We start from the raw sequence: 21,280 nt of genomic DNA on the forward strand, positions 1-21,280 counted from the left end.
CAACACCCCCTTCCCTGACTGTTCGACTAATGGAGAGAACTGACCTGTCTACTACATGCACAGCCAGCACACGTTCTCTTAATGGGACCCTGTCCAGCAGATACCCAGTTTCCTTAAGGATTTCTACTTTTCTATTGAATAAAAAGATACAGCTCTCATTCTTGCCATGACCAAAACAGGAAGGTGGTCCTGACACTTTATGATCCAGATACATAATGCCCACACCAGATGCTGTGAGGTACAAGTGGTATAGGCACCTTTTATTGAAAGGCATGTGTAGCAACTATTGTTCCTTATTTTACACGTTGTGATAACTTTTTTTTTCCTTTCTTAAAAGTTGCACACTAATGGTTTCAAGCAGATTTTTCCAGGTCACTATTGGTAAAAATAATTTAAATCATATTTTATCAAGTGGCTAGTATAATATGTGACATACAAATACGCAGCTACTGTGTTATGAAAAGTATTGGAGACAAACTGATTGGAAAACACAGACGCAGACCCGAGAAATAAGGCAAAGAATATAGTCTTACCTTTAACATCTTGTTTTATTAACGACAAGATTGTCTGCTTTTGTTTTCTTTAAACATTTTACACACAGTTTTTTGTCTCCTATTTAAAAAAAAATCAATTTCCACGTCTCAGTAACAGTGTCTAAAAACATCCAGCTAATTGGACCATGTGTACCAGTAGAGAACATTCCAGGCATTTTGCTTTTGTTTTTCGCTCGAGATGAACGAAACCACAAGGCGCCTCCTCGCCTTGGCAGTGGATCTGTCACTTTAAAGAAATAGAAACCCTTTGATTATACCAAACAGTCTGTGCTGAGTCCCCCAGTCTGTGGCTCTAACCAATCTGCCACTGAGTTCTAGCTGCCTCCCAGTCCTTAAGCTCAAACCACTAGATCACACCGACACCGTCGCTCAGCGCCAATCGCTAGAGCCTCAATGCCCGAGCTCTATTAACCAAGACTAAAGCCAATTTAAAAAATAGATCTAAGAAAAATCACTCTTCCTGTGTTAAAGTTAAAGTTGCATTCAAACTGAATTTAATTGAAACTGTTTTTGTTACTCACCTTCTTCTCAATGGAAGACAACAGGTCTTTGAGGATGGAAAGCTTTGTGACGAGGTTATCCAGCTCCTGGTCTCCTCCCTGACTGCCCGACTACAAAAAAAACAGGAGACAAAACAATCAGGCAGTCATAAGAGACACCTAAATGGCTCAGTTTACAAATATGTTCAGTTAAGTTAATCCTGTTTTGATATCTACATTTATTTTACTAATTTTCTCTTTCCAAATTTTTTTTTTTCTTGTAGAATAATATAATTCCTAAACTTTCAAATAAAAAAAAAGTATAGTAAAAGATAGCTACTGGGTCTAAATGGGTACCTGCTGTATCATCCGAGAGACCATGAGGGAGCTCTGCTGGTCAAACACCTTGGACAAGATCTCCAGACCGTTTAGGACCTTATCCACCTCCCTGCAGACACGAGACAAGGGCGGTGTTCACAACACAACACACTCACATTTCTTTATACTCTCAGAACTTGAACGGCATTAATGATACTTAGCCATCATTTCCTTATAGATTTAGTTTCTGCACACATGGGTCCATGGCAAATACAGTGACCGCCAATCACACTTTACCTCTGAGCCAGTCTAAGCAAGGTAGAATATTTGTATAAAAATGGCCACTAGGACTGCACCATTTGAAATGCAAAAATCTCTTGCAAACTGTGTTTAGCAGACACATCAGGCACTCACAAAAAAGTACTCAACATATAGCCTGCTCCATACAGTTTTAAAAGCATGTCAGGGCTTTGTAATAGTTTCCTTCAGATTGGGGCCAATGTGACCAGAAATGATGCCTTTCCTTTGTTTACATTTTTGTTTTGCTACCCTGAGTTACAGCATTTACATTTATAACCCAGCAGCAAGAGGAAACATAGAAGGCGGCTTCAAGCTTCTGTATCTGCTGCTGAAAATAATCTTTATAGAATGTAAACAAGCGAACCAAAAGGTCTGGAGGGTGCGCTACGAAACAGTGCTGTGAAACAATCACACAGGCCAAAATAAAACAGGCTGGTTTCCTGGTATTTTAACCCAGCCCTAAATATAAGAGAGTCCCAATAGATCATATTTTAGCTAAATATATATGAGGACTTTGAATCCTCTAAATTGTCACCCATGAAGTCGCTTGCAGGAGGTAACCAGTGTTGTCTTGAGGTGGGGCAGGTTGCTGGCCCCCTGCTTCACCGCTTCCAGATCCAGTGCATAGCTGCCTTTCAGATAGTCATGAGACACTGTGCTCAGCCCGTTGGCACCACTGCTAAGGGAAGTAGTAGAAGGGATTAGCAATGTGGAATATCTGACTAAACTCCAAGTAAAGCACTGAGTGTTTTGATTTTTAAAATATGGGACTTTATACCAGTGAAATGAAATTTAAAACATTAGCCATTTCTAATAGTTTGAAATATTTTAAAAGAAGCTTATGAATATCAAATGAAAGTATCTGTACAGTATCCAGGTCTTATTATTTAAAAATGATATGGAAAGGCACTTTGACAGTACAGGTTGATGTCAGTTTAATTCAGTGGAGAATGGAGGCTGAGAAGTGTTTACCACATGAGTTTACCACAGGATATACAGATTCTGTAATGTCCCGTCATAAACCAACTTCCCTATAGATGTAACACGGGCAGTAAATATTTCGATTTCGCATTTCCAGTTTAATGAATGAGCTTTGTAAATGTCAGGTATATCAATTCGATTAGTGTGTTCAACATTATACATTTGGCTAATATTAATGTCAGCCTGACATTTCCTTTGTTATTTCAATTCAGTTGCTCAAGTACAATTGAGGGTTAATGCACAGGCTTTTACAATTTAATTTGTCATTACTTCAATCTCTTCGAGACCACAAGTCGCAGCATATTACATAACCATTACCTTTATATATATATTCATCAATATGCAATTGAAAAGATGACAGAATCCTATATGTGGGTTAATGGGTTATGGGATCACTCCTGGAGTTGTACACATAACTAGAACCTCCAGGCTGGGAGGCTGAAGGAGTACGATTTTGATTGACATACCGGTCTGTTTGGCTGTCCTGTCCTGCAGGAACGAGGGCAGAGTTTGAGGAGGCGGGGTTGCTGGTTGAGGCAGTGCGAGGTGGGAGGGGCGGCTTATCATCCTCACCGTCTGAAAGCAAACAGCAGCATTGAAGTAATGGGTTTTGTTATTGGTTAGCACCTGGTCTCTGAAAGCTTCAACAAATGAAAAGCATTTCACTGTATAAAACGATATAAACCAAAACTGTGAAACTTAATTTACTGCCTTAGGTTCACACACAGCTTAGATCACAAGTTTTGGTGACCTCACATCACAGACTGTAGTAATACAACACTAAAAGAAATGTATACATTTTTTTAAAGAAGTCTTTTTCAATGTCTAAATGTTTTTCAAAGAATTGCAAAAAAATTTAGTTATGCATGCACATCACAAATTGCCACACCAAACCATTCCAACCAGTCTCATAGAGAGGTGCTGGGGATTGAATTGAATCTCAGCTGCTATCTCTCTGCCAAAAAGGGTATTCCCTTCAAAGCAGGCTCAAGTCTCCAGCACTTTCAAGTACAGCACCTTTTGTGAGCAATAAAATGAGCTACCCCAAGCGCCCCAGTGCTCCTATTGGCAGCGTGTTCATGCATGTGTTTGCGTGCTTGTGTTACCAGAGTAGTCACGGTCGTCTAGGCTCTCCTTCTCCCGTTCGACTGGGTACAGCAGTGTGCTGACCAGGCCCTGGCTGGGCTGCAAGTACAGCTGGATCAGCTCCGGAAGGGTCTTGCAGCGCTTCACTTGAACACCCTGCGATGTCTGCAGGGACAAAATAAATGATATATAACGCTGACAAACACAACTTCCTAGAAGGTCCCAAAGGTCTACTATGAGTGTATAACCTTTATGGTCTCTTGCTCAAAAACCTATTTGACAAACCTGGCAGTATGACAACAGGAATTATCTTGCATCACAACAAACTCAGGGCCAGTTGCACCAGCAAATTATCTTAGTACAGGATCCAAGACTGTCTGTGTACTGCAGAGCTATAAATCCGCCCCTTTGATACACAATAGGATTGTGCGACTTCCCATGAATATGCCTCCCAACACCACCAGCGAGTCCCCTCCAAAACGGTCATATTCAACGATGTTGAGCGAATCGGTCTCTTCATACTCGAACACGTTGATCATTAGTGGGCAGATGAAACCTTCACTCATCAGTGAACAAAACACGTGCCCAATGACGCGGTCAGTTCTGGTAATCGGGGATCTCTTCGGTGTTGTGGCTCAACTGAGGAGCTGTAGCTTGTCTTCTTGACCTCAAACCAGACTCATGCAATCTGTTTCTCACAGTCCGATATTGAGCCCATGTGCAGTGGACTGGCTTGACTACTGATCAAATCTGAAGTCTAAATGAGGATACCTGCTTTTAAGAGGGGCAGACAGTGTAAAATGCATCTCAGCGGCTGTCACAATTTATTGAAGACCATGTAAAAGGTCTACCTGGTGAATTACTTCATAACTTTCTTGACTCTGTTCATGGTGTTATTTTTGCCTTATATTTAATGTTTGCGACTTTCAATTTTTTAAGAAGCATCTCCGAAACGATGGCATTGAATTTAGAAGGGGTCGCGGATGACAAGTCCAACAGTCGAGTTTTAGCCCAGCAAAGGGATTGCCTTTTGCTGCACCACCAAAACCACTTCAACATGCCCCTTACTGTGGTATACCTTAGAGGACTCCCAGTATAACTCTTGGTCCAATAACTAGTATAAGGTCCAGGTTTGTGCCTTTCACCCATAGAAACACCTCAATAAAAAGTTTCCTTCCTTTTCAACACAGAAAGACAGGGACATGAGTGGCTCCACGTTTCAAAATAGAGAGTCTGAGACTGAAGAATGAGGGCAGCTGTTCATACCAGCCAGATCTGCAGCACAAAGAGCCGCTGTCTGGCTGTCATATAAATACAGGCAAACTCCAGCGCTCGCCTCCTGCCAGCTGCTGGAATACACAGCCGCAGATTACACACAAACTTTCTCCCCTCAAAACCTCTACAGACAGCGTTATATACTCTACTGTGTTTTCCAAAGGTAACTAGAATCAGCATTATATTAGTTTTTTTTAATTTTATCATCTATAGAAGCTGCATCTCCCTGTTGCAAGTCAGTCAGTACAAGCAAAGAAAACTGATCAGACAGACCTGGATCGAGGGATGATGACAGGAGCATAACTGAGAGGTTATTCTGTATGCAACACAGAGGTTACAAAAGTGATGACTCTATGGGCCATTCTGCCCTAGCCTCCCTGAAGGATTAGAGACGGTAAAATGTAATTTTCTTAGTTCGCTATTCGCAACTAAAGCTTGGTTTCACAGTGCAAACGGAAACGCTGGAGGAGTAACGCAGGTTATGCCGAGAATTCTATTCCCACGGAAACAAGAAATCACAAGAGAAAACAACTGGCCGTACCTGGACTGCCAGGTAATCCTCTTCGTCTGGGAGAACCCTGTAGGTGTGCACGTGTTTCTGGTACCTGCAGATAGGAGAGAAGAAACGTGGATGGGTATACATGGGAGCAAGCGCAGTTTAGAGTAAGTTCATGAGAAACTGAAAGTGTGCAGAATTTATACCCTGCTAAGCATTAAACTTTGGGTAGCAGCTAGAGAGATAAACGATTGTTTGATACAAGAAGGGTAATGCAAAAATAATCAAGAAACAAAAGGGACAAAGTCCACAAAATGAATTCATTTTTGAGTTACCCACAAAGAACCATTATGTTTTCTGTTCCACCCACGTATAATTCACCATTTACATTTACCATGATAAGGAGTGGTACAATGGATTAAAACACTGATGTTGCCTTTGGACAGCGCTGAATTCAAAGCATGGCAAAGCTGTTTTTGTGACGGCTACAGCACAAACAAGATTCCCGCCTTAACCGAGAAACGCAGACCCTCGCCTGTCATTCATACCAGGATCTTGCCTCTGGCTTTCAACAACAGCATAATTTCACTTACAGTGGTTTTCACAAGCAGGCCAGGATGAAACTCTTTGATCCTGACCTGCTTGTGAAAGGTGCTGTATAAGTGACTTACACCAGCGCTGTATTTAATTAACTTTACTGCAATGCATTTTGTTAAAACTGGCTGAGGCAGTTTAAATAAATGCATCAGCCTCACCCTATCAATATCAAAATGACTCTTCAATGGCACAGTAGGCTACTTAATAATACTTGCTGAATAATGTTACATTAACATCTTGAATTACATACTGCTTTGTAATTTTCCATATACTTAACAAAAAAAATGACAAATTGAAAAATGTGACATTTTGAAATATAAAAATAAATACATACATACATAAATAAATACATGTGTACTGTATATAAATTTAACATAAAACTACCCACTTTCAAAACTGGACCAAAGGATCACCAGTGGCATAATGAAAGGGGAATGAATTTCTTATAGAATAGTTTGTAAACATGAAGTAAAATGTGAAATCAACATCATGGATAAGGCCAGTGGTTAATATAACAGGGCAGTTAAACGGGTCATTATTACAGGACACCAGCAGTAATGGAACTGGACTGAAAGAATCAGTCAACAGTAAAGACAGTTCAGTTCACTATTGCTTTATTTTGTATGACTTGTCCTAAAAAGACGATGTCTTGTTTCAGTCCCTTGTATATCAGGTTTCCTGATCTTCCACTCGCAATGGGTGTCGACTCAATTTAGCCAAAAACAGGAACTTTGACTTCAAATTATATTTACATTTCTTTAGGTTTTAGGAGATACAAAGTTTACATTTTAGTTTTTCTTTTACCCACTGTAAACTAAAGATCTGATATGTTTGTTTTTAAATTAAAAACACATAGCCTTCTTTTTTACCACAAATGAAGGCTCTAAAGTTTTAACCAGTTAACGACGATAAAAATACTAATAATTGGCTTGGTATTTTTACTAATTGTTTAACTGAAAATGTTTTGCATTGGTTTTCACATTGTCAAAAAAGTGTAATGCTTTATATAGCAATGTAAATCACTGTAATTGACTACAAAAAGGCCACTATAAATACTAAAACAAGCCTTTTATTGAAAATGCGTATTGTGAATGGCCATTTACACAGAAGGTGTATACAGTTTATTTTGGGGATCGAAAAATATCTATATTATAACAAAAGGGCCACTGTAAAAGTTATAAGCTTTTTAACTGGCTGGTTATTTATTTATTACAAAGCTAGAGTTTTTTTAGTTAAGATCAAGAGAAGAAAAGAAAGATCACCAACTAAGAGTAGCAGAGTACAGGACATACTGTAAGTTTAATCTCTTCTCTAAACAATTAGCTTACAGTGTGCTTATACATTTTACAATATGCAAAAAATAAAATATAGACTGTTTAAAAGCATGTATGTAGGCCTATATGAACAAAAAACACAGCATTACCCTTAATGAAAAGTGTCTAGACACACCTGCATGCAAACTGGCACTATAAAATAGAATTTTTAAATAAATGATGCATTGAATCTGCAGCCGGGAACCTTTTAAATGAGGGGGTCTGAAAGCAGTTTTGCATCTAGGTGAGAACAAGGCAGCCAGTGAGTGAAAATGAAGGAGCAGATACAGCAGCTATTCTAAATCCAGCCTGCCCACAAACACCATTTGCCTATTCAAACAACTCTGAAGCCAGATGGCGCATTTCATTTTGCCCATTTATTTATAATATGGGGTGGATAGGTGAAGGCAATATTTTCACCAGCCAGACTGACGAAGGCTTAAACCAAGATCACTCTATGAATTGCATGCTGGATAAAACCACTTGGCAGAACCCTGTCATTCTTTGACAAAATCTAATTGGTTTCCCCAAATTTGAACTAACAAACCAAATGCGGATTACACCAGGATCTCCAGTTGCTTGGATCAAATAGAAATGGACTGATTCTAAGCAATAAAAATGCAAAAAATAAAGAAATGAGAGGCAGTCGTCTTTGTGTGGGATAGCACTCTGTTGTTGCAAGCAGCAGCGTTTTAAAAAGAAAAGCAAAACACACGCTTCCTGGTGCAATCTGATAATGGGCACAAGAATACATGGCTGTGGAGAAGGACATTACTAGTCTTTTCATTAATGAGAATGTGTTGTGCATCCAGAAGTTCATATTTCTTTTTAAGACACCTTTCCAAAAGGGAGGATCTTCAAACCTAGACTGACTGTGATGTTAAGTGTTAACTGTTGAAACATTTCAGGGATGGAAATAAGACTCCCCATTGCATAGCAGATTCACCCATTCCAGGTTTTACTACTGTATGAGCTTGATTAGCCATGGCGTATAGATAACAAGCTCAGGTGAGTCTCACTAAATTCACAGGAATGGATCAAACTGCTATGCAATGGGAGTCTTACATCCATCCCTGCATTCTGTCACTGCACAATCCCGTTTCTGTCTAGATGTCCAATACTTACATTTAGAGTACAATGTCCCGCCTGCTTTACACCTACAAAGCCTGGCTGTATCTCTGCCTCCTGGCTGCACACCATTGGGTGAAACTCCAGGCTTCCATTTTCTTTGTTCGCTGATTGTTATTGCTTATATACACCAGCCACACACGAAGATATTTTTCTGCTTTACATTGAAACACTCAGGCTGCCCCCTCCTTTCTGTCCAACTTTAAAAACAGGATATGACATAATTCCTTCAACTAAACTGCTCAGAGGTCATGCTTATTGAGGCGTCAGTCACACCTGACCGCTGCCTCTCGATTTGGGTGGCTGTGAAAGTTCTCTATTAGAAACTTTATTCTTCCCCCCGAAAATATAGTTCTGACTAGCTTGTGTCTGTCCTTACTGCTTATCTGTTATACGTCAACCGGCACGCAACAGAACAAGTTTCATTCCGATTATAACATTATTACAGCAGAACTAACCCAACCAATCAAGTTATGGAATCCCTTGCCCTCAAAAACATGGTTTTACAAACAGCTGTAGTCCACCCCTTATAAAAGTTTCCCATAGTAAAAAGCATAGCAAAGTAAAATAAAGCATGGTAAAGCATTGTAAAGACCAGCAAGGTATGGTAAAGCATATTAATAAACACAGCAAACCATGATAAACTATGGTAAATACATTGTATAACCATGGGAAAAGCATGAACAAATACTGGGATAAACTTTAATAAGGGACTACACATTGCCTGCAGTGTACAGTACAACACAGTCTGCAAGTCCCGTCCACTGGACACTGCTCATGTTAAGTTCCCTCAGGATTTTTCCTAAACAGAGGTGGAGTTTTAATTATTTTCCTCCCTGCATCTCTCGGCCAGCTTTCCGTCACCTGTTCTCTTTGTCCTTCACTCCAGGAACTGCTCTCCCACTGTTTATACTGCACTCCCACATATTTGCTTGCAGACAACTGTGACCGAGTACATACTGCACCAGCCCTTCTGAGCACTGTACTTATAAAACAATCAGGCCAAAGATGTACAAAATAAGTAATAAAAGTACAGTCCTCATATTTTATAAAAAATGATTCTAAAAAAAAAAAAAAGAAAAGAGATTAGAAGATCAGTCAGGGGATATACTGTAGGAATGCATTCAGTTTATTTTATGTCCATTATTTTTGAAAACAGTATATTCTATTAAATACAGTGATGTGCTACTGGGTTTCAATAGGAACAAACGTACGTGCGTGTGTGTGTGTGTGTGCGTGTGTGTGTGTGTGTGCGCATGTTGCGCTAAACCACACTGTTTCCCGGATCAATCCATCAGCTCCAAATCAAAGTTACAGTAGGCCAATCTGTTTTCCGGTTCAAATAAAATACTCCTTTTGAAATTAAGCTTACTGTACATCTCCAGGCAAAAGCAACACAACTACATTCAGTAATAGTAATGTTGATACAGTATTAGACCTGCCTGCCCCCAGTCCTGCAACTCAAACTACAAGGACTACCTGGGTTACCAATTGGGACCTTGTGGTCTCATCCCAGCCTGGTTTTAGATGTTTCTGGTCCAGAGGTGCTTAGCCACTGCTCGATAGAAACTGAAAGCGTTTCTGTAAAGCAGAGAGAGGACCGAGGAGCCTGTGGCATCGAGCAGCTGTTTCCTGTTGCAGTCAGCCTGTTCAAGTGGATCACCACAGGCAGGAGAACCGGAACTCAGATACAGAGGCAGCACGGCGCCCAGTGCACAGAAGCACAACAGCCAAAATCAACCAAGGGGGAAGAGTAGCAAGATCAAGCTTCTGACAAGCGCATGAACATGTCCTCAACACTGTTTTACTGAAACACTTAAAACGACTGTAAATAGAACCTGCTTGTACTGCAACTCTAGATCCAAGAAAGTATAGAGCAGCCAGAGATCTTACACGTTACTAACAAAACATTAACAGATTTTTTTTTTGGATCTTGTTAGGATGAGTTGTTTGGACTGGGTGGCCCCCTGCACATTGAATTGTACACCCTCAATTAATTTCCCAGTACACCATGACCACACTATAAATGGAATTATCTGAAAAGGTACATTGGGGGATGGCAGCTTTTTTCTACAGTACAGTAACAACATTAACAAATAATTCATATTACCCAACCATACCAAGAGGGCACACCTACAACAGATTTCTTTTTTTGTTTGTTTGTTTATATATTTAAATTTTGAAGAAAGATGTGGAGGTCTGTCAGAGATGTTTTATGAAATTAAGTTATGAAAGGAAAATATAGCCGAGAGGAACTAGTTTGTTTCGTGAACTGAACACCTCAGTTTATTTAAACAGTAAAAAAAGAGCTGGCTGACACAAGGCCCTGGACTGTTCAATTCAATATTATGGAACATGGTTGAATAGACTGGAACAGCACTGATATATCCCCAGCACCAGCCGAGGAACACTGCAGAGTCAAAAGTCATGGTCAGCTACGCATTTAGAATGGGCGGTTTTTAAATATGAAGTCACTTCCTCAAATGGTTTCTGAGGTACTGTATGAGGCTATGACACCGGGCAGTGGCAGCTTTATAAAACAGCTGGTTCACTGTCCTCACACCATACCCAGAATACAGCAACAGTCTTTGATCACAGGTCAAAGAGGCACAGGATTTCAAAAGAAATTCACGCATTACAAGCCCCCCTCACAGGCATGCTTAAAAAAAAAAAAAAAGCCTTTCTTATGCCTCATGAGTTTCGCATCTGATACTAACTGAGTTCCACAGAGGTGACCTTTTATCAGCGATGCCTGCCCACGTTTAACACTGTGAAACAGAAGACTTGCACTGCAGCAAATGATATGTTCCATATACTGTACGGGTCTGTACTTTCTGACACTCATTATTTACATGACAGAGATTAGTGGTTTGCTGTAGCATTCCTAGGCAGTATTTTAGAAAAACAAATTATACTGTACAACTACAGTAAATACCACAGGGAAAACAAAAAGCAAATTAAAAAATAAACTAAATTTACAGGTCTAAAAGAAGATTCTTGCTGATTTCATACTGGTGTAAAAAAAAAAAAAAATCATATGTATTTTTGTAATCATGGGGGCGGGGGTGCGGGGGGAGATGTCTGGATTATTTTTAACACAAAACACTAGCATTGCAGATAACAGCTACAGTAAGCCTATCACACTGTACGAGAGCACCAGACACAACATAAGGTAGCTCTATATTAAAATCAAACCAACTTCTACAAGTGGGGTTAAAACATCACCTTTTCTTATGTTCAGCAACTCTGACACATTTTCCCTCTACAGCTCCCCTTGCGAGATGGTCCAATTCAGTGGTGCAAAACATGGCCAGTCAGCTGCTGTATCTTATTACATACAAAGCTGCTATGCAGACGTAAATACAATAAATGCCACAGTCATGTATAAGCCTTTTATCACTTTAGCACTCCCATGACCATGAGCACATCACTGTCTGGGAAAATCATGTGGCTCTCTGTCAACACTTCCTCGCCTCAAAGCCGGTACAGAGATCTGACAAGGATCAGAAAAACACTTTTTAAAAAAAGGACAGTAGTTTGAGACTATCCACCTTGGCAATGGCAATTTAGAGGCCAAAAACAACTATGTTCGCCAGAATTCTGGAATCTGGTTAATAAACATGGGTATATCAAAAAGAGGATATATTAAAACACCTTTGTGAAGTTCAGCCAGCTGTAAGGTTTATTTTACACAAGCCATCACTGATCTTCCAGTGGATTCATTCTGAAACTACTGTACATTTTTCAAAGAAAACACAGTAGCCAACTCCACCAAACAACTTATTTTAAAGCATTTTCGTGAGGATGTGGGTTACAGTAAGTGCACAGCAGCAGTAAGTCAAATAGTCAAACATGTAAAGTTACACAGCAAATACAATCAGGGTTGGCATCTCCTGTTTCTATCCACAACTCGAGGTGAACACATCTGAAGGTGATTCTTCCTGGTACATTATCTTACTTCTTTGCCACAGTGCAGTGTAAGGTTACACTTCAAACCGCTCACTGAAATCTAGCACCCCTAACACCAAGACAGTGAGCCGTTTCACACATAGACATAAACCAGAGCTGTGACATCAGCTGCTCCCCTCTCACAAAACCACAAGACCTTTTCAAACACCAATTTCTTTTTTTTTTTTTTCTTTTTTTATTTAGTAGGTCGGCAATTGATTTGACCCCGTTTTTCTCCCAATTTGAAATGTCCAATTATATTTTTAGGCTCAGCTCACCGCTACCACTCCTGCGTTGACTCGGGAGAGGCGAAGACGAACACACGCTGTCCTCTAAAGTGTGTGCCGTCAGCCGACTGCTTCTTTTCATACTGCAGACTTACCATGCAGCCACCTCGGAGCTACAGCGTCGGAGGACAACGCAGCTCTGGGCAGCTTACTGGCAAGCCCGCAGGCGCCTGGCCAGTCTACAGGGGTCGCTGGTGCGCGGTGAGCCGCGGACACCCTGGCCGACCCAACTTGCCGTACAGACTAATAATTAACAAGTGAGTCAGTGAAACAGCATTTGAAATAATAGTATCTACATCAATGATTAAACACAGAGTAGAGGTTTAACCTGTTACCTTTGTCATCCTCATGTAATTGCGAGGGTTCTAGCAGGTCCAGTTCCAGATCATTTCTGTCCCCACCAGTGTTATAAAAGTGCCGCTCAGCAAAAATCCCCCTCCCACACATTACAAATCAATGAAACCAATTAATAAAATAAATTTTAAAAAGGCACTTTATGCATAACTACAGACATACACAATCATTTTGAATCATTTTTAGTGGACAAAATTCTTAACTGTGCTGCCACTAAATAGTGCAAATGGAATGACCTAGTATATAAACAGGAGGTTCTATTGAGATTAAAATCTCTTTTGCAACCTGGTCAAGACATTGGCACATCAAAGAAAATTACACAAAATAATCTCAAACAGATACAGTACAAACCGATAAATATGACTCTGCTACATACTGCAGAATTGTTGTTTAAACTGCTTTAGAGTTATCAAGGCACCAGGTTTCCAATCTTCCAATAAAACCAGCCATGTTTTAATTTCCTCGAGAAAATGTAATACAAAGTGTACAGTTTGTTTGACCTGCTCCTTCACTGTTCCAAGTGATTTATTTAGGAGGTAAAAATGGCATCGTTTCGGAAAATTGGGTGTATCCCATCCTGATCCTGTTTCACTGGTGCTATAGAGAACTGCAATTAGTGTTTACAATAGTAACTGCAGACAGGGTTTTTTCCTGTTCACACTGAAAAAAATATGTGCTGTACCAAAACAACACTGGTGGTGTGTGTAACTTTTATCTGCTTTCCTGCAAGAGATAACGTGAGCCTAAGTGATAGCACATTCTTCCAAGCCACTGTTCTGCTGTATTGCAGAAATCCATTTCAGGGTTAAAATTTGAATCACTAGCAGCTCAGAAGGTGAAGATCACCATAGTTCTTAAGGCAGACAATGTACAGCCATTTATTTGTTTTTTAATTTTCCTGCTAAAAATGGAACAAGCGAGCATGTGCCGTCTTGCAGGTACAATTTAAGAATTCCAGACTTTTAGTATGAACTTAACTATACAGGCTCACCTGGAAATACCTCAAACTGCTATGCAATGGGACTCTTATATTATTCTGTGCCAAAGGTGACAGTAAATATGCATTGCGAATAATTATCTGACCAGTAACAATAATCAAACAAAAAACACACAACAGCATCTGAAACAGGTAAGAAATCACAGATTATGTTGATTAAACAAAGTATCCCTTTAAGTCGTTTCACAAATCAGCTGACAAACTGTCAAAATATTTATACAGCCAGAAAGATAGAACTCTTAGTTGTAACACGCAGGTTAATTTTATGAATCCCCACCATCACATCTTTGTAGTACAACTAGAAACATTACATAACTGGAATGCAGTGTGTATTTTTGGAAAGTCCAATTATATATATAGTGGCATGACGGTTGAAAGGGATAGGGTTCAATTCTGTCCCTGACAGAGAAATGTGGGGGTGTGGCTGTGTGAACACAGCCACAGGTATAATTAATTTTGTTAAATATAATTGATGTCACCTGCCTGTAGCAGGCAGGTAGGTATTTAAACAGGACCAAAATGTTTGTTGAGAGCAGTCTGTGTGCAAGAAGAGGCTGTCAGTCGGAGCGAGGTACTGTGTAAACCTTTGTGTGGGATAAGGTTTCTGCAATCGGTAAACAGCTTATCTGTCTGATACAGTTACAACTGGAAGTCAAAAAGTATAGTGCAGTACTCCATGAGGGAGTTAGGTTGTGTTTTTGTTTTGTTGCTTTTATTTTTATAAATAATAAAATCTGCACTTAAATCTGCAATTGCTTAAAAAAATACCACTCTCTGGGTCTGCTTTAAAGGGGCTATCGAACCTTTTAAAACAAGTGAAATCTTTCACTATATATATATATATATATATATATATATATATATAATTAATTAATTAAACTAACCTAATGCTGTCCAGCAGTGATTAAAGAAACACTGAAACTGGGCTCATCACAGACAAAGAAAGAAAACCAAGTTTACCCAGAAGCACTTCTTTCTTCTCAAGCTTGGCCATTGGGTTTTAAAGTTTACAGTGCAGTCTGCTGCTCTTCTAGCTCCAATGTCAAATGGAATTCCTTAGTACACAGGGATGGAAAGAAGACTAATTGTATAGCAGTGTCACCCATTCCAGGTTTTAATACGAGATGCCACAGTGTATAGATAACAAGCTCAGGTGTCTTATTAAAACGGACAGTAAAGCCAGGAAAGGATAAAACTGCTACGCAATGGGGATTCTTATATCAATCCGGGCATAACCGATATAAAAAGCAAAACAGCTGGTAAAATATGTCCCACTATATTGAATACAGAAAACAGGTCAATTGAAGTAATGAAGGGGTTCATTTAATTGGTTCAGTGAGTATGTATCGGGGGGCAAAGGTCATATCTGGGACAGTAGTGTATGGTCTGAGTGAGCGGTATACTGTACATTTATATTTGATCCTATTCAATTAGGCAGTAAACTGCATGCCTGCGAGTAGTGGGTTTCACTGCTGTTCTAAGGTTTCGCCTTAGAGCTGACAGGCGTTCGCAAACAGCGTTTCTGTACAGCCAATTTCCTGAAGCAAGAAAGTAATTAAGCGGAAGGTTCACCAGTTACTATTCCCTGCTCAGTAACCCTAACAGGATACTGCCCGGCTAGCGCAGAAGTGCTCCCTGCTGTGAAGTGGGGCGTGTGCATCATCTCACTGGAATTCCAAGCTGCTTGATGAAGTTTCTCCCAAACCACACTCATTCAAAGCTCACAGTGCAGTCATTCAGTTCAGTTACAGCATGTTTAACATTTCAATTGGCTTGCTTTACTTTCAGGCCGTCAGTACTGTTTCTTTCTATGTTATTTAACTTCAGCATGGTCTTCAGGACCGAAGTATGTTACTGGATGCAAAACATGTCAATAGGGGAATAACCTAGATGTATAATGATTTGTGTGAGGCGTCTCTTTCCTGCCGCCCAGTATATATTTGACTTGAACCTTTTCCTGCGTAGTGTGTACCAGGTATTGCTCCTTTGCTATTGCTGTGCTGCTAGAAGGGCAACATTTGCATTCCTATTAGCGTTACATAAAAGGAATACTGTACATAGGTGATGCAGCCGCTTCAGTTACTCGCCAATCAGACCAGGAATATTCTTCTCACAAAACCACCACACAAAGCAGCACAACTGCTAGCCTGCTTGAGGCCTGTGTCTGAGATGCACAGCGTAGGGGTGAAGCTCTTGTGTCAACAGCTGGCAATGTGCCGGACTGTAACCATGGAGATTGTGCCTCATTTTTCAGGGGAACGAAATTCACAAGCAACAAAATGAAAAAAAAAAAAAAAGGGCAAAACAGGAACCAATCAGTACACGCACCATGTTTGCCACAGGAATGATTTACCCTCACCCACTGCTACTGTTTTTATAAGCCTGTTTATTGCACTGGTCTTTTGTAAATATTCTCTTAGCAACCCAGCAAAGGCTCTTTTTTATGGCTTCCTTTACTGCATCTCTACAAAGGTATTCTGGCTTAGAAAATAGAGTTTGTGTTCTATGCAGTTTTTGTAAAGAACTGTGTAATTTGAAGTGTCTTGACTCATCTGGAACACATAATACCTACGATATCAAGACCCTGTAAAACTGCAATTAACTTATAGAAACCTACTAACTTGTACATGACTTTGTCTACACAATAATTCACTCCAGTCACAGTGCCAGCTTTTCAGTGTTAATTCAGAAATAATTATGTTAGAAATTACTGTTTTGGCACTTATCTCCCCTAATGAAGGTAATTGCTTTGTGTTCTGGTTACAAGTGCATAGTGCAGTGGTTACATACAGTACTGTATTAATAAAACAATCTACAGAATACTAGGCTATTCATCCATAACTTCAAAAACACTGAGTCATATTTTAATTATTCCAGAGAGAACCACAGATTGGTAGCTGAATCAAACCTGGGTATTTCCAGTGCTGTAAAATGCTCCAAGAAATACCTTAGTTTCTTATACGTGATATCTTAAAATACAAGGTTGTAAACTAGTGAAGAAGTCGTACCTAAAATACCACAGCCAGGTCTGGTCAACAAAGTGCAAACAGAAGTATGACTACAGTCACAAGGTTACAAAGGTAAGCAACTCATCAGCAATGAATCACCATAAACATGTGGTGTTGCAGATCTGACAGACTGTTGGATCTTTCATTTACAGGTACCTTATCCTTGTTGACTGACTGGCACAGTAACAGCAGGTGAGCAGACAGAGATGCCAGTCAGAGGTCAATGTTTTATCCAGGCCACTTCACTCTGCATTTCAGGGTGATAACCAGAGCAAAAAACAGCATTGCAAATATACATCTGCAATTGCTTAACTGTGCAGGTAATGTGTCCCCCAAGGTACTGGAGATATTTGGTCCACCCTACTGCCTTACTCTTAATTCAGAACTAAATATTTTCTATCCCCAGGGGTTGACTGCACATTCTTTTCATCACTTCGTAAATAATTCACTCAGTGTGTGGGCGAGTACATTGTTACTCAGAAAACTCATAATGAACTGAGCAGGTTAGTTTGTGTGTTTGGCTTGTCGTGGGGGAGGGGGTCAGTGTGGGAGTCTATAGTTTACAAGTAAATCGGCACAACCGGTACTTTACTGTATCACTGGAAAGAGGTCATTTGAAATGGAGTTTGTGTTCTTTAGTGTTTGTATGTTAGTTTGTTTTTTTGCTGTTGCTTTGCTTGTCCTCGTGTTGCATTAAGCAATCTCGGGCAATCACAGGGAGGTGGTTGATACAGGATTCGCCAGTGATATGAAATTATCTAAAGAATCCCGTTATGGCTTGTCCGTGTGGGATATAATGTTGATCAAATAAACCCCTTGGTCAAACAGGCAGACGTTTCAGCTAGTGCCTAAATCAGTGGAATGCGTAAGCGATAAATGTATTCATTTCTTGGTAGCCCAAGGTATGACATATAGATATACATTAATTTATCACAAGGCTAGAATTAAAGTTGATAGATCAACCAATTAAAACCTTTATTTCTCCAGATGAGTCAAGTGAGAACAAATTCTCATTTACAATAACTACCTTGCCCAAAAGGGATTAATTAATGCTTACTGTAGATATCTTCTTTACAACTGTCACTGTCATTTTTTCCATTCTATTTTTCCATTCTTTTTTTCCATATATATATATAAAAATAAAATACATGCATACATTTGAACAAAAGAGTCAAAGCTTAAACCTAAAGGAGGAACATTTAAAACTATACTGAAACCATTACAATTACAAAATCTAGACCCACTGCTGTGGAAACAAGTTTAGGGACTGTAAAAGGGGAACCGTGCTCTCCTTCAGGGTGCCATGGCAAGGGGGTGTCAATGCCTAGGCTGTGTAGAGCATTGTATTATTACATTAAACAATAGCAGCCACAGTGCTTGACAAATCCACCTGTCTGTCTAAGGCTGCCTGGACAGGTTTAAACAATCACCTGGCTGTCCGGCATTTCCCCTCACAGATTCTAACCACAGAGAGAAGATTTTATTTTAATAAGATTCCAAAACAAAATACAGTACTGCCTCGGAACACCAAGACGTTATATTAAAATAAAATAAAAAAAGTTATAATAATCTTTCTTTGCCGTATGTGTTTATCTTAGAACGTCAGTTCACAACATTCACGTCGGGTGCTTTGGTCAAAGAGAAATATCCTGTGTTACAAGAAGACGACCAACACTCACTTCACATCTTTTTTTTAAAAAAGACGACTAATAATTTTTTCATTTTTTTTAAAAATAGTCAGACACGCAAGCGCAAAAAGTAGCTAATTCCGCAGAGCAACAAGCTTTCACAGAGTGATATATAAAAGCGCAGGATTCTAAACTAACCACTGAAGACAATGAGAACAGCCATGGAAACACAAATTAGGAAGGGAGTTCTAAAGCCTGTAGCAGCTGCACCTTCCATCGCCCCGGGTGCGAGTCACATGGCTGGAGAGATGCTTAAGATTGGAGGAGCCGATAAGACTGTGTGGGTATGTAAACAGAAACAAGCTGATTCCGATGATGGGGCCAGACCTTGACTGCTCTCCATATGTTAAGAAAGAAAAAATAAAATCTGCTTTCAATTTTCAGTTTCAGTCGGTTTGTGTAGAATGTTCTAGAAGCAATTGATGTTGAAGGTATTTGTTGATTTTATAGAACAAGGTCTTAAAAACTGACACATGGCTCACCTTGAAATGCTAGAAATGAAAGGCACTTTATACAGTAAATGTTTGTTGTGTTAAACTGCACTGCAATAATGCAGACAAAACCACCTGATTAATAGTATCATGTCATACACAACCTGGTGCTTGTAGGCTGATGACCTTCATTTTGCAGTGGTTTCAGATAACACAATAATGTCAAAAACCTTACCTGCCATGCACTACCATTACCTATACAGGCTGTGTGCAGTTTTGAATGAAAAACATGTTATACAGTACTGTAGAAACCATGCATTTTCATTTTAAAACATACACCATGCTTTCAGGTCGTCTGGCACCTGCACAGGGAATGGAAGTGCATAACAGGTATGATTTACAGGATTATTTTAATAACTACACTTTGAGGGATTCATTCACTCCTAATGGATTCAGAGTGTAATCATTAATGGCTAAAGTAACAACAGCATGGTGGGCCAACGTGAATAGTTAATAAAGGCTTGGATATAAGCTTCGGAAAACAAAACAGCAAACATGACGAAGCATCATTTGCCACTATTGAAAATAAAGCTGTCCACAAGCAAACAGTGGCTTAACGCTATATTGGAGGCCAATATAATACCACTTTATTACACTGGCAGTTAATCCCATCCTGGACAAAAATAAGCAATGAAACTGTATTTTATTTATTCATTTTTTTAAAGCAAAGCAGAACTATACAGCTCAGCTCCAGTTTTTGGGTTGTTAATTTTAAGTACAATATACAGTAGGCCTAGTTTGTCACCAATACTACCATGCCAAGTACACACACTGAAACATATTTTCACAGCCCTACACTGTATAACAGATGCACTGCAAATCCAGACTTGGCAAATGAGGAGCTGGAAAAGCCAACACTGTCAACACAGACACTAATAATTGTAATATTACAGGGCACTACAGTGCTCCAAAATAAGTTTCATCTTATGCGAAGATATTGCTTTTCTGTGACTGTTTACAACAGTCTTTGACTGTTCTCAGAAACAAGACTGGAGTACCGTAGCTGACTTTCTAGTTACATTTCATCGGTAATCTGTCATTTACAGCTCAGGAAACAAGAAGCAAAACAAGCAAGTAAACAAATAAAGAAAAGGGAACCGCTCCTGCTCCATCCCACGCACACATGCTGCGTTAGCTAATTTATAAAGCACTGCACCATACTGCAGGACATACAGTGCCTACGAGTAGGAGATGTTCACTGTGAGCTCATTACATTTTCTGAAATATGTATTCTACACTGAATCCATGTTTGGAAGTGTATGCGGCACAGTAGCAAACAAAAATACATCATCAGTGAAATAAAAACCTTTTCAACAAGCCTTCTATATTTAAAAAGAGGCAACAGAGCCCTGCAAAGGTGTTCAGTGTTACTGTACACTCAGACACGTACAGTACTAGTGCGTCTGCTTTAATGCACCAGGTGGGAGCCAGAGGTACACCAGGAGATTTGAGTTCAGAGAACACAAGTGATAGTGTAGTGGCATTATGGGGGAAACAGGAACCATGGTCACCCCACCTTATAAACAGCTGCTTTATAACAAGAGAGAACTGCATTGGTGTCTGTTACATTATTCTTCCACACTATCTTTCATTACATTGTTCTATCAGAAATCAGAGTATTTTATTTGTAATCTCCAAACAGCTGCTGGGATACAAAGCCACCACTGCTTGCAACTGTTAGTATTAGCAGCAGAGACGGCAAATTATATCTTCAAGTGGTTTTATACGAATAACTTTAACACAGGCTTCTAAAGCAACACTTGATGGGCAACCCAGCCTACACATACTGCAAGAGCCTCCTAGACGCTGGACACGGCAAACAAATATCTGTGTAACCCTGTTAATACCTGGAGGGGTTCGACTGCCGGTTTGCAAATTCTCCTGTCCATTTCTGGTAAACTGTGCTGATCTTACAGCAAGGTCTGTCTCAATGAGCTCTGCGGTGATGTGGTATGAAACGGCCCCAGACAGTGCAGTTTG

At 39.7% G+C, this 21,280-nt stretch overlaps 1 protein-coding gene across 2 annotated transcripts in view; it reads right to left on the reverse strand.

Annotated features, from left to right (window-relative positions):
* LOC117405879 (phosphatidylinositol 3,4,5-trisphosphate 5-phosphatase 2A) overlaps nt 1–21,280 on the reverse strand; it is a 42,881-nt gene that overhangs the window by 16,631 nt on the left and 4,970 nt on the right. The window contains exons 2-7 of one of the 2 annotated variants that reach the window (XM_034922380.2): nt 5,535–5,598; nt 3,739–3,883; nt 3,100–3,208; nt 2,187–2,327; nt 1,391–1,481; nt 1,076–1,165 (exon numbers count right to left, since the gene is read on the reverse strand). In XM_034922380.2, the coding sequence (XP_034778271.2) occupies nt 1,076–1,165; nt 1,391–1,481; nt 2,187–2,327; nt 3,100–3,208; nt 3,739–3,883; nt 5,535–5,598 (640 nt within the window). Of the gene's footprint in view, nt 1–1,075; nt 1,166–1,390; nt 1,482–2,186; nt 2,331–3,099; nt 3,209–3,738; nt 3,884–5,534; nt 5,599–21,280 lie in introns of both variants that reach the window. The other variant, XM_034009336.3, reaches the window with a different exon arrangement.

Source organism: Acipenser ruthenus, chromosome 8, assembly GCF_902713425.1.
Source record: "Acipenser ruthenus chromosome 8, fAciRut3.2 maternal haplotype, whole genome shotgun sequence".
Lineage (NCBI taxonomy): Eukaryota > Metazoa > Chordata > Actinopteri > Acipenseriformes > Acipenseridae > Acipenser > Acipenser ruthenus.